General features: G+C 42.8%; 1 protein-coding gene across 2 annotated transcripts in view; it reads left to right on the forward strand.

The window, feature by feature from the left end:
• Nucleotides 1–12,905, forward strand: part of MYBPC2 (myosin binding protein C2) — a 147,637-nt gene that overhangs the window by 59,171 nt on the left and 75,561 nt on the right. For both annotated transcript variants that reach the window (XM_075327151.1, XM_075327152.1), the window contains 4 exons: nt 535–683; nt 1,563–1,680; nt 4,766–4,814; nt 4,912–4,971. In XM_075327151.1, the coding sequence (XP_075183266.1) occupies nt 535–683; nt 1,563–1,680; nt 4,766–4,814; nt 4,912–4,971 (376 nt within the window). The remainder of the gene's footprint in view (nt 1–534; nt 684–1,562; nt 1,681–4,765; nt 4,815–4,911; nt 4,972–12,905) is intronic.

Consider the following 12,905-nt stretch of genomic DNA (forward strand, 5'->3'; position numbering starts at 1 on the left):
GTAGACTTTGAGCCCTCATGGGCAGGGTCCCTCTTTCCTCCTGTACCAGTTTGTGCCTTGAATTGTCTATGTTTGTCCTTTTTCACATGTAAAGCGCCATGGAGTAAATGGCGCTATAATAATAATAAACAATAATATTAAAGTGAAAAAAAAAAACCTGGTCCCTCCCTCCCCCCAGAAATGCTTAGTATTTGTCTGGCTGTATGTGGGTGGAGAGCCCAACTGCGTAATCATTGACTTCCATTATACTCGTTACTTGAGTTGAGCACTTTATGAGCATCTGACCTTCATGACTCGAGAACCAAGCACTTGAGAATTTTAGTACTTGCCCATCTCTAGGTAGAATAGCTCCAAAATATAACACGATATTGAGGCACAGATATAAGCTGCAGTACTGGGAAGCATAGAAACGTTGGAGGGCCATCGTGTGTAGATGAACATGTGGATTTATCTGTAGATAAACATAATGTAGAAGGAATTATGGAAAAGATTAACAACATGCAGCCTGTAAAAGCATTTCTACTTTCTATATAGGTAGCGATATTCTTCTAAATGCAAGCGTTGATGCAAGTCAGCTGGCCGTGAAGCCAACAATTAAGTGGTTCAAAGGCAAATGGCTGGAACTGGGAAGCAAAAGTGGAACTCGATTCGTGTTTAAGGAAACTATTGAGAAGGAAAAGAAGGTAAGATGGTAAGATGTAAGGTCATTGTACGACTAGCATGAGCCAAACTGGCTGGATTGAGACAAGAAAATTAATATTGTTATAAGGTAATTGATGTTCTTCATTGAGCATATATGTGAAACTCAAAAGACTACTTTGTCCTCCCTTATTACATAATACCAGAAGAGATTACTACTTGGGAAGAGTTGGTAAAAAGTGGTCTCTTTTGCCAGAAGTATAAGACCAAGAAATTAATGTTATCAGGTTGTTGATGTTCTTCATTGAGCATATATGTGAAACTCAAAAGACTACTTTGTCCTCCCTTATTACATAATACCAACAGAGATTACCACTTAATAAGAGTTGGTAAAAAATGAGCTCTTTTGCCAGAAGTATGATACCAAGAAATTAATGTTGTTATTAGGTTGTTGATGTTCTTTGTTAAGCATATATGTGAAACTCAAAAGACTACTTTGTCCTCCCTTATTACATACTACCAGCACAGATTACCACTTAAGAAGAGTTGGTAAAAAGTTGCCTCTTTTGTCAGAAGTATGAGACCAAGAAATGAATCTTGTTATCAGGTTGTCTTTGTTAAGCATATATATGAAACTCAAAAAACTACTTTGTCCTCCCTTATGACATAATACCAGCACAGATTACCACTTAAGAAGAGTTGGCAAAAAGTGGGCTCTTTTGTCAGAAGTATGAGACCAAGAAATTAATGTTGTTATCAGGTGGTTGATGTTCTTTGTTAAACATATATGTGATACTCGAAAGACTACTTTGTCCTCCCTTATTACATAATACAAGCAGAGATTAAGGAGAGTTGGTAAAAAGTGGGCCCAGAGGGGATGCAGATTTGGATTTGAGATACTAATGAAATACCTTTTTGCATAGATATACCATTTTGAACTGAAGATTCTGAAAGCCATTGCAGCAGATGCAGGAGGATACAGATGTGAAGTGGTCTCCAAAGACAAATGTGACAGTGTTGCTTTTAATATTGACGTGGAAGGTATGCAACCCATACATGGTCATGTTAAGAAAGCTACTCATTGCTATGAGAGAATTGATTTTATGCAATTCAACTTAAGGCCGCTTTACACGCTGCGATATCGGTACTGATATCGCTAGCGTGCATTCCCGCCCCCTTCTGTTGTGCGACACGGGCAAATCGCTGCCCGTGTCGCACAACATCGCCCGGACCCGTCACACTACTTACCTGCCTAGCGATGTCGCTGTGACCGGCGAACCGCCTCCTTGCTAAGGGGGCGGTCTGTGCGGCGTCACAGCAACGTCACTAAGCGGCCGCCCAATTGAAGCGGAGGGGCGGAGATGAGCGGGACGTAACATCCCGCCCACCTCCTTCCTTCGCATTGCGGCCGGGAGGCAGGTAAGGAGAGCTTCCTCGTTCCTGTGGCGTCACAACTAGCGATGTGTGCTGCCGCAGGAGCGACGAACTACTTCGTACCTGCAGCTCCAACGATAATTGAGAATGGACCCCCATGTCACCGATGAGCGATTTTGCACATTTTTGCGACGATGCAAAATCGCTCATTGGTGTCACACGCAACGGCATTGCTAATGCGACCGGATGTGCGTCACAAATTCCGTGACCCCCAACGACTTTGCATTAGCGATGTCGTAGTGTGTAAAGCGGCCTTTAGTGTTGAGTTTCATAAAATTCACAGATTCCACTGAACATTAATAATTTGCGATTTCGCAAAATAAAGATGCCTGCCAGCATTTTACACATTCCAGAAGACTGCATCAGCCAAAAATTACAAACATGACCTCAGGCACAGTCATGCAGTGTTCCCCATAATGCCTTGAAGCTATAAAAAAACATAGTATAGCACTGCCAATCAGGAGGGCTTATCAGAGACACTATGAATGCTGGATCAGGGAATGAAGCAGCCATATTAAGGTTTTACTAAAGGGATCGAGAGGACCTCAGAGCACAAAGCTCAGGAATAAAAATATGGAGAGAAAACAATGAACAAGGACTCAAGAGGCGCATGCTTCTTATCATATGCTCATGATTAGTGATGAGTGGACCTGCAGATACCTAGGATCAGCAGGTCCAACCAGGTTTAAAAAAAACTAAACGGTTTCAGCCTGGAATTGATCCTGGATATCTGCTCAGATGCCGGTCCCCATATAAGTCTATGGGGACCAGAATCTGGCACTTTAAAATGTTGGTAGAAGAGATAGGGGGATTAGAGCAAGCGCATTATAATTACCTGTAACGCTACTTCCGGGGTCACTCATTAACTCTCATACATATTCACTGCTTCCCCTGCCCACCAGCAGTCCACGCATCTCTGATTGGTTGCAGTCAGAAGTGCCCACACCCTGTATGACAGCTTGTTTGACTGCTTGCAATCACAGGAGTTGTGTGTTTCCCTACATTAGTGTAAAAATAAAGAATTTTAAAAATTGGCATAGGCTCCCCCATATTATGATACCAACACAGATAAAGGTTGCAGCCCCCAGCCATGCGCTTATCTTGGCGGTGTATCAAAATAAAAGGGACCCCATGTGGTTTATTTTTTTAAATTATTTTAAAACATAATTTTAAAAAATGATGTGCGCCCCCCTCTCTTTGATAACCAGCCATGATAAAGCCAACAGCTGTGGGCTGGTATTCTCAGGCTGGAGAGACCCATGGTTATTACCCCCCAGCCTAAAAATAGCAGTCTGCAGCCGCCCAGGATTGTCACATCTGTTAGATGTGACAATCCCAAAACTTTACCCAGCTCTTCCCGATTACCCTGGTGCAGTAGCAATCAGGGTAATAAGGAGCTGATAATAGCCCACAGCTGCCACTAAGCCCTATATTAGTAATGGGGAGGGTCTTTGAGATCTAATATTATCAAATTCTGTGTAGTAACTGTGGGTTCAAAATGCTCACTATACTCCTTGATAAAATCCTTGGGGGGGGTCTAGTTTTCAAAATGGGGTCATTTGTGGTGGGTTTCTGCTGTTTAGACACCTGAGGAGCCCTGCAAATGCGATATGGTGCCTGTAATCTATTTCAGTCAAATTTGTGTTGAAAAATTCAAATGGTGCTCCTACCCTTCCGAGCCTTGCCATGTTTCCAGAGGTTTCTGACCACATGTGACCACTGAAAACAAACTGGCTAACAAATGTTGGAATCCAATTTGTCATGCTACCCCTTGTAAAATTGAAAAAAAAATGGGGCTAAAGCAACATATGAGAGGTAAAATTTCAATTTTATTTTTTATTTCACTTTGCATTAATTCCTGTGTTGCACCTGAAGGGTTAAAAAAATTCTCGACAACAGTTTTGAAGTATTTTAGGGGTGCAGTTTTTAAAAGGGTGTCACTTTTGGGGACTTTCCAAGATATATTCCCATCAGAATCGTAAAGAAACAGGTTTTCTAAATTTATTGAAAAAATTAGAAATGGGTAAACGTTTTTAACCCTTTGAACATTCTAACAAAAAAAATGACATTTGAAAAATGACGCAGATATAAGAAATGTCATTTATCGATTATTTAGTACAATATGACTAACTGGTTTAAGGATGTAAAAATTGAAAGTTTGAAAATTGCAATTTTTTTTTCTAAAATTTGCACCAAAATTCCAATATTTTGACAAATAATTGCCAAAAACCCCCATAAGTTTCTCTACTAAAATACACTACAAGATGTTATGATGAAACAATCTCAGAATCACTGGGATATGTTGAGGCATTCCAGAGATATTACTACATAAAGTGACGCTGGTCAGATTTAAAAAATTTGGCCTGGTCGTGAAGGTAAAAATTAGCTCGATCACTAAGGGGTTTCAAAAAATTGAGAGGGCTGGAAATTGTCGTAGAAAATCCCTTACATGTCTTTTATGGGCATTTGGAATATGAATGTGAATCAATTCACAGTGAATCAAATTGTGGGGAAAAATTCAGGGAAGCTGCAAATTCAAATTTCCTAAGTTTTGCCTATTTCTGGTTGCTCTACGGTCCAGCTAAAATAGTTAATTCTCCCATAATGTCTGCACGCTGCATGATTTTGCCAAAAAGCTAAAATCTACAACAGAAACATCCACTGAGTGACATTTTCATAAATCCCTTTTCAGCCCCAGTGGCAGAGGAAGGAGGAACTCTTTTGCAATCTTTCAAAAGGACGTAAGTATCTACACTTCTATCTACATCGTAATATTTATATAAATTTCTGACCTCATTTTCTGATTTGAAATTCTGTATTATTTTACATCATTTCTAGAGGTGAACAGAAGGATGAGAACGCTGGAGAACTCGATTTCAGTGCCCTGCTCAAGAAAAGGTAACAATGGACCATGTTATAAAGAAAAGAATGGGTCATATTTATCAATACTGTCTAATCCTTAGATGAGAGAGTCTTGTATTGGGTCTAGAGATGAGTGAACCTATCATGGGGTATAAAATGACTATATAGGGACATCTATACTGGCCCTCAGACTGGGGTCCCTGCGCTGTCCCTTATCTCAGAGGTAGGCTGGATGGTAGCCAGGTCTGAGCCCCCAGCGTGACCCTGATTCTTGTCCGAGCCCTGTTCTTACTCCCATTCTCACCCATCCTTGGGGCGGGCTGGACACACCGTAACAAACCCCACAAACGACACAGACTAGTACACACTGCACACAAACACAAAAGAGAGATGATATGTGTATGGAAGGCAATAAAGTATAATGAAGGAAGTAAACGTACAACAGGGAAATTTGCACACCACTCAAACCGCAAACTACAGTTCATCACAAATAGGTCCACCACAAAGACCGGAATCACAGGAGCATAAGCTGAAGCTATTGTCATAAGCAAACAGACTCCCCTGCCTTAAACAGGGAGGAGACAGCTGAATCACAATTAGCAACCTGAATCTCCAATAGCCACACACCACCCAACAGGAGTTAACTCCTACAGGACTGGAAAGCAGTGAAATAGACTCAGCTGATGCTCAGCTAAAACTGAGCAACTAGGAGACCTCTGGTTGCCTGCCAGACTCTGCAATGTGAAGAGAGACCGACGACGCTGTGGTACTCCGCAAGTGTGGACCTGAACACCGCATGACAGAACCCAAGGTTTGGTTTTCTTGTGGAACACAGACTGTACCAAAAAACCACTTCGGTTTTTCGGGTTCGGAATTCGGGTGCCATACGTATGAAAACCACTTGAGCTCAGGTACACTTGGTGCTCAGGTCAAAGAGAGCCGCTTGCAGAGTTTGAACGTCGCTCACTGTGGTAACAACATCATGATCAGATGTAGTGTGCACCAAACCAAAAAATGGAAAAACTTCACCCACTCATGTGTTCTGTTTATGGCTGGCTGCACGTGGGCAGAGACCTGAACTGCCCAATTAGTGACTTCCATTGGGGTTCAGGTCAAATCCAGATGCCAAACTGAACTTGATCTAAAGTCTTGCAGAACCCACCAAACCAAACATTCAGCTCATCTCTAATTAGGTCAGATTTTAGTGGTTCACATTGCTTGGCACATTTTTACACTTTCTGGAAAATCAGTCGACTTACATTTTGCCAGAAATTTGCGTCAAACCTCGCCCTTCTACAGGAGATTGCACACTCATTCATCAGACCAGACACGTAAAGGTTACGTTTAATCAGTGACCACTCTGGAATTCTATATATTTATGTATTTGAAAAGACATAACATTTTTGCGCAACATGGAGATGTATAAAAAGTTTGAAACTTTTTGACATTTTTACACCAGTTTCGCCTACATAGGGACTGGAAGTTTCTTCATAACCCCAATTTGTATGCAAGTTAGAACAGGGCCAGGAAAAAAAACACTAATACTTCATCACTGACCTCTCTGGCTACCTGGCTGTTCATTTCATGCTGTGAGGTCCTCTTCTTTCTGTCATAACATAAAGCAATCCTGGCCTCTTCAGTTCAGGATGAAAGTCACTGTATGTCCCAACATTGAAGTCATCACTAGAGATGGGTGAACCTGCAGATGCTCGGGTTCAGCAGGTCTGGCAGGTCCAGACTTGAACCCAAACATCTGTCCAGACGTCAAACCCCATAAAAGACTGTGGGGACCCAAACATTGTGGTGTAAAATGGTAGTAGAAAAAGCTAGGGGGATTAGAGTAGGTGCATTATACTTACCAAGTCTCCCACGCGGTTGTAGCACTGCTTCCTGGTCCGCTCATTAACCCTTGTACATATTTACTGCTTTTCCCGCCCACTGTCAGTCCCGGTGTCAGTCATTGGTTGCAGTCAGACAGTGCCCCCACCCTGTGCGACAGTATCTATGAATGGTTGGAATCACACACGCTGTGTGCATTCCTATGGTGGTGTATGAGGGTTAATTATTGGACCTGGAAGCAGTGTTACAGCCGCGGGGGAGATTCGGTAAGAATAACACTCCTGCTTATTCCTTATTTTCTTTCTTTTTTTAATAATCCGGGTGGCCAAACCCGAACAGTAACTTACCTGAGAGGTCCATGTTCAGGGTCCATGCCACTAGCTATCCGGTATGGACCCAAACTTTACAGTTCAGGATCACTCATTACTAGTCGTGACCTTGTGATGCACAGTGACCTTTAGACTAGAGGCAGCCAGAAGATCTAGGCTAGAGCAAAGAGACCAGAGATGCGGCACCTGACTCAAAAATTCAAAGGCCTGGACGGCTTTATGTTCTTTACTAAGAAAGCATTGCTCACAGGGTCCTCTGAGGCCGTGTCCTTAGGCTGCTCAGCCTAATTACCATGTAAGCCATGCCCCATAGTAAAGACTATAAAAAGTTATAGCAAATAAAAAGGCTCATACCTCTAGAACAATATGACAGATTTTAGGAAATATTGAATACTCAAGGGAGCAAGAGGAATATATTAAGTGCAAAAAAATTGCAAATTTTGACTTGATTCTCTTTGGAGGAACATTATCATAGTATCATAGTATCATAGTTTTTAAGGTTGAAGGGAGACTCTAAGTCCATCTAGTTCAACCCGTAGCCTAACATGTTGATCCAGAGGAAGGCAAAAAAAAACCCAATGTGGCAAACAAGTTCCAATGGGGAAAAAATTTCCTTCCTGACTCCACATCCGGCAATCAGACTAGTTCCCTGGATCAATACCCTGTCATAAAATCTAATATACATAACTGGTAATATTCAATTTTTCAAGAAAGGCATCCAGGCTCTGCTTAAATGTTAGTAGTGAATCACTCATTACAACATCATGCGGCAGAGAGTTCCATAGTCTCACTGCTCGTACAGTAAAGAATCCTCGTCTGTGATTATGATTAAACCTTCTTTCCTCCAGACGTAACGGATGCCCCCGTGTTCCAGTCGCAGGCCTAGGTGTAAAGAGATCTTTGGAAAGGTCTCTGTACTGTCCCCTCATATATTTATACATTGTGATTAGATCCCCCCTAAGCCTTCGTTTTTCCAAACTAAATAACCCCAAGTTTAATAACCTGTCTTGGTATTGCAGCCCCCCATTCCTCTAATAATCTTGGTCGCTCTTCTCTGCACCCTCTCCAGTTCAGCTATGTCCTTCTTATATATCGGTGACCAGAATTGTACACAGTATTCTAAGTGCGGTCGCACTAGTGACTTGTACAGAGGAAGAACTATATTTTTTTCATGAACACTTATACCTCTTTTAATACATCCCATTATTTTATTAGCCCTGGCAGCAGCTGCCTGACACTGTCCACTAAAGTGAAGTTTACCATCCACCCAAACACCCAAGTCTTTTTCTGTGTCTGTTTTACCCAGTGTTCTACAATTAAGTACATAATCATAAATGTTATTTCCTCTACCCAAGTGCATGACCTTACATTTATCTACATTAAACTTCAATTGCCACTTCTCAGCCCAATCCTCCAATTTACATAAATCTCCCTGTAATATAAAATTATCCTCCTCTGTATTGATTACCCTGCAGAGTTTAGTATCATCTGCAAATATTGAAATTCTACTCCGCATGCCCCCAACAAGGTCATTTATAAATATGTTGAAAAGAAGCGGGCCCAATACTGACCCCTGTGGTACCCCACTATGAACTGAGACCCAGTCCGAGTACGTACCATTAATAACCACCCTTTGTTTCCTATCACTGAGCCAGTTTTTAACCCAGTTACACATATTTTCCCCTATCCCCATTATTCTCATTTTATGTACCAACCTTTTGTGTGGCACCGTATCAAAAGCTTTTGAAAAGTCCATATACACAACATCCACTGCATTTCCCTGGTCCAGACTTGAACTTACCTCTTCATAGAAGCCGATCAAATTAGTTTGACAGGATCGATCCCTCATAAACCCATGTTGATACTCTGTCATAAGGTTATTTTTCTTGAGATACTCCAGTATAGCATCTCTCAAGAAACCCTCAAGGATTTTACCAACCGTAGAGGTTAAACTTACCGGCCTATAATTTCCCGGCTCAGTTTTTGTCCCCTTTTTGAATATTGGCACCACATTTGCTATGCGCCAGTCCTGCGGTACCGACCCTGTTATTAAGGAATCTGAGAAGATTAAAAATAATGGTCTATCTATCACAGAACTCAATTCCTGTAGTACTCTGGGGTGTATGCCATCCGGGCCCGGAGATTTGTCAATCTTAGTGATTTCGAGGCGGCGGCGTACTTCCTGCTGGGTTAAGCAGGTAATATTCAAGGGTGAATTTATGGTATCACTGGTCATGTCATCTGCCATGGCATTTTCTTGTATAAAAACCGTAGAAAAAAAGTCATTCAGCAGGTTGGCTTTCCCCTCATCCCCTTCCACCATTTCACCAAGACTATTTTTAAGGGGGCCAACACTATCGCTTTTCAGTTTTTTACTGTTTATGTAGTTAAAGAATATTTTAGGATTATTTTTACTTTCTCTCGCAATGAGTCTCTCTGTCTCAAACTTAGCTAACTTAATTTGCTTTTTACATATTTTATTTAATTTTCTATAATTATATAATGCCTCATCACTACCTACCCTCTTTAATTCTTTTAAGGCTTTCTGTTTTTCTTTTATTGCTTCCCTTACAGCTCTATTTAGCCATAGGGGTTTCCTCCTATTTCTAGCATGTTTGTTCCCATAGGGTATATTTTCTGCACAAGCCCTATTCAGGATGCTCATAAAAGTCTCCCATTTGCTTTGTGTACTTTTATTACTTAGTACATCATCCCAGTTTATTGCACTAAGATCATCTCTCAACCGTTTAAAATTTACTTTCCTGAAGTTTAGTGTCCTTGTAGCCCCTCTACTATACATCTTACTAAAGAATACATGAAAACGTATTATTTTGTGATCACTATTCCCCAAGTAACCCCCAACTTGTATATTTGATATGTGGTCTGGCCTATTGGTTAGTACAAGGTCTAGTAGTGCTCCCCCTCTTGTGGGGTCCTGCACCATTTGTGAAAGGTAATTATCTTTCATTGTTATCAAAACTCTATTTCCTTTGCTGGAACTGCAAGTTTCTGTTCCCCAATTTATATCAGGATAGTTAAAGTCTCCCATAATAATTACCTCTCCGAGACTCGCTGCTTTATCAATTTGCTTTATGAGGAGATTCTCTACCTCTTCCATAATATTCGGTGTCTTATAACACACCCCTATCAGTATTTTATTATTCATTCTCCCCCCCCTTATCTCCACCCATAGGGACTCTACATTCTCAGTACCCTCACATATGTTGTAACGCAGGATGGGTTTTAAGGATGATTTTACATATAGACACACACCTCCCCCTCGCTTATTTGTACGGTCATTCCTGAATAGGATATAACCCTGTAAATTAACAGCCCAGTCATAGCTCTCATCCAGCCATGTCTCTGATATCCCCACTATATCATAATTTTCTTCCAACAATATTAATTCTAATTCCTCCACCTTATTTGTGAGGCTTCGGGCATTAGTGTACATGCACGTTACGTATGACTCTGTACCTGTATTCCTGCTTACTGTATTGACTGTCCTAACCCTTCCCCCCGTACCACCCCCAATTTCATTACTTGTGCCCTGGTCACTATCTGCACTACATTTCCCTTCTATAAAGTGAATACCCTCGCCCCCCATTCCTAGTTTAAACACTCCTCCAACATTCTAGCCATTTTCTGCCCCAGCAGAGCTGCACCCTCCCCATTAAGATGCAGCCCATCCCTAGCATAGAATCTGTAGCCAACTGAAAAGTCGGCCCAATTCTCCAGGAACCCAAAACCCTCTTTCCTACACCAATTCCTGAGCCACCTGTTAACCTCCCTGATCTCTCTTTGCCTCTCTGGTGTGGCTCGTGGCACAGGTAGTATTTCCGAAAATACCACCTTTGAGGTCCATGCTTTAAGCTTACAACCTAATTCCCTGAAATCATCTTTAAGGACCTTCCACCTACCTCTAACTTTGTCATTTGTGCCAATGTGTACAATGACCACTGGGTCCTCCCCAGCCCCCCCTCCCAGTAATCTGTCAACCCGATCAGCGATGTGCCGAACTCGAGCGCCAGGAAGACAACACACTGTTCGGCGATCCCTGTCTTTGTGACAGATTGCCCTATCTGTCCCCCTAATAATTGAGTCCCCCACTACCAGTACCTGTCTTGCCTGCCCTGCACTCCTATTCCCCCCCTTACTGGAGCAAACACTCCTCTGGCATTCAGAGGTCATGCCTTGCTGCAGCAATGCTACCCCTGTAATGACATCCCCCTCATCTGCCAAGTTTGCAAACCTATTGGGGTGTGTCAGTTCAGGACTAGCCTTCCTAGCACTTTTCCCTTTACCCCCTTTCTAACTGTCACCCAGCTACCTACCTCACCGTCCTGCCGCTCCCTACTACGATCCTCCCCCACATCTGACCCAGCAAGCTGCTGCTCAGTGAGCAGCAAACTCCTTTCCATATTGCTAATGCATCTCAGAGTTGCCAGCTGCTCATTTAGATCCAGTATCTGGGCTTCCAAATGTGCAACTTGCGCACATCTCGAACAACAGTATGCACCCTCGAACAACAGTATGCACCCTCGAACGGCTTTTCAAGGAATGCATACATGAGACAAGATGTACACTGGATCGCATTAGCAATAGTGGAGCACATTATCTAATGGGGATAGCACTAAACAAATGTTAAGTAATTAAACAACTAAATACAAACAATTCTACTCACACTTACTTTTGCTCACACTTTGCTCACTCACGCTCACAATGAAGAAGACAGGCTAAAATTCCGGCTGTAACGGCCAAAACCCGGTTCTCCTTGAGCTCGCGGTGACTCTTCACTTATCCCAGAAGGCACTGGGAATATGCAAATTATCCTCGCAAGACTCCTTCCCTGGCTTTCAGAAGTCTTCCTTCCGGCTGTAACGGCCAAAACACGGTTCTCCTTGAGCTCGCGGTGACTCTTCACTTATCCCAGAAGGCACTGGGAATATGCAAATTATCCTCGCAAGACTCCTTCCCTGGCTTTCAGAAGTCTTCCTTCCGGCTGTAACGGCCAAAACCCGATTCTCCTTGAGCTCGCGGTGACTCTTCACTTATCCCAGAAGGCACTGGGAATATGCAAATTATCCTCGCAAGACTCCTTCCCTGGCTTTCAGAAGTCTTCCTTCCGGCTGTAACGGCCAAAACCCGGTTCTCCTTGAGCTCGCGGTGACTCTTCACTTATCCCAGAAGGCACTGGGAATATGCAAATTATCCTCGCAAGACTCCTTCCCTGGCTTTCAAAAGTCTTCCTTCCGGCTGTAACGGCCAAAACCCGGTTCTCCTTGAGCTCGCGGTGACTCTTCACTTATCCCAGAAGGCACTGGGAATATGCAAATTATCCTCGCAAGACTCCTTCCCTGGCTTTCAGAAGTCTTCCTTCCGGCTGTAACGGCCAAAACACGGTTCTCCTTGAGCTCGCGGTGACTCTTCACTTATCCCAGAAGGCACTGGGAATATGCAAATTATCCTTGCAAGACTCCTTCCCTGGCTTTCAGAAGTCTTCCTTCCGGCTGTAACGGCCAAAACCTGATTCTCCTTGAGCTCGCGGTGACTCTTCACTTATCCCAGAAGGCACTGGGAATATGCAAATTATCCTCGCAAGACTCCTTCCCTGGCTTTCAGAAGTCTTCCTTCCGGCTGTAACGGCCAAAACCCGGTTCTCCTTGAGCTCGCGGTGACTCTTCACTTATCCCAGAAGGCACTGGGAATATGCAAATTATCCTCGCAAGACTCCTTCCCTGGCTTTCAGAAGTCTTCCTTCCGGCTGTAACGGCCAAAACCCGGTTCTCCTTGAGCTCGCGG

The sequence above is a fragment of the Anomaloglossus baeobatrachus genome, chromosome 11 (assembly GCF_048569485.1).
Source record: "Anomaloglossus baeobatrachus isolate aAnoBae1 chromosome 11, aAnoBae1.hap1, whole genome shotgun sequence".
Lineage (NCBI taxonomy): Eukaryota > Metazoa > Chordata > Amphibia > Anura > Aromobatidae > Anomaloglossus > Anomaloglossus baeobatrachus.